The 1,365-nt window shown below is 36.3% G+C and overlaps 1 pseudogene across 1 annotated transcript in view; it reads right to left on the bottom strand.

The window, feature by feature from the left end:
- TEOVI_000622400:pseudogene overlaps positions 1-594 on the bottom strand; it is a 703-nt pseudogene extending 109 nt beyond the window's left edge. Inside the window, exon 1 of the mRNA in view lies at positions 1-594. Coding sequence covers positions 1-594 — 594 coding nt within the window.
- Positions 595-1,365: the final 771 nt, after the last annotated feature.

Below are 1,365 nucleotides of genomic sequence, written 5' to 3'. Positions count from 1 at the left end.
ATACAATGGCACTCTCATAAAAATATCATCATATGATTTCATAATATAGGAAGTAGTTGGTTTAAATATTTCATCAGAAAATTTCAACCACAGATATGTTTTTCTGCTCACAGTGAGCTCTACCTCCCAAACAAAATTACCCGCATCTCCCACTTTTTTATTTGTTGTTGGATTCACATCCCAAACAGGTAAAGTAATAATATCCTTGTTTAATTCTGTATCCTCTTCAGCAATTTTTCTGACTTTGCAATTGTTATTTGTATGTGGTGAAAGGGCATAAACAATAAGCAACTTCCCACTGAAATTATTTAACTTTCTCGCCACTTCAGAATAACTCCAAAAGGTTTCTCTCTGAAGATTCCTCCTTCTCAATCTCTCATCATTATCTATTGAATGTATTCCGGATACAACCAGATAATCTTCCGTTTTCCAAATCTTCTTGGCATCTTTTGACACAAAATTCATATACTCATCTTCAACAATTTCTAGCGAAATGGATTCACCCTCACTAAACAAACTGTAGAGTGACACACAAAAATTAATCCCCATAACAATAAAAGATAAGAAACTTACTGTTCTATAGATACGTCCTATATGGTTCATAACTTCCTGTTTTCATACTAATGAAAACTTTAAATTTCTTATAATATCATAGGGGTTGTTAAGAAAGAGGTCAGTTGTGTCACCAAGATGTTTAGTTAAGGAAACAGTGTTTACGTAAGCAATGTCTTTGTATTGTTATCATGTATCGGTCGAAAGATGTATGTTCGGTGTGCGCACCTTATATTTTCACCTGCATCTATATTTCCCTCTACACATTGTTATGTGGATTACAGTATATAGGTGCGCCACTGGGTCATGTGTGCTAAGATTTTAAAGACTTCTGCGCTACCTTCCCCGCCAATTGACTTTTATCATGAGAGACACATCATTATAGGTTGATAAACTACTGCTGCTATTGCTATTACAACAATCATCTCCACTTTGCTATTCATCCATGTCTGAGTGAAATACAGCGCATCATCTCCTCCTGTCTCATTTCCTTGTGTTTTGCTGCGTCTTTTCTTCCGTCGTTTACTTCCATTTTCATACTTTGGTGCTTACCGCCTCTGTCACTACCGATAAAATAGAGTCTCTATTGGGCCTCTACATTGCAGTCTCTGTGTCCCTCACCGTCCTCTCCATCGCTTCCTCTTATATGGTGATGACCAGCAGAGTGTTTGTAAGAAATTGCGAATATTTAAATCCTTTTATTTCTCCGTTCTTCTGAATTTCCTTTATTAATATTCCTCTTCTCTCCCATTCACCCATCTACTTTTTTAGTAGCAGTACCACTGTTTTAAGTGCCTCTATTTCAGAAATCCA

The sequence above is a fragment of the Trypanosoma equiperdum genome, assembly GCF_001457755.1.
Source record: "Trypanosoma equiperdum strain OVI genome assembly, contig: ctg_1126, whole genome shotgun sequence".
Lineage (NCBI taxonomy): Eukaryota > Euglenozoa > Kinetoplastea > Trypanosomatida > Trypanosomatidae > Trypanosoma > Trypanosoma equiperdum.
Note: the sequence above shows the minus strand (reverse complement) of the source record. Positions and strands in the feature narration are given on the sequence as shown.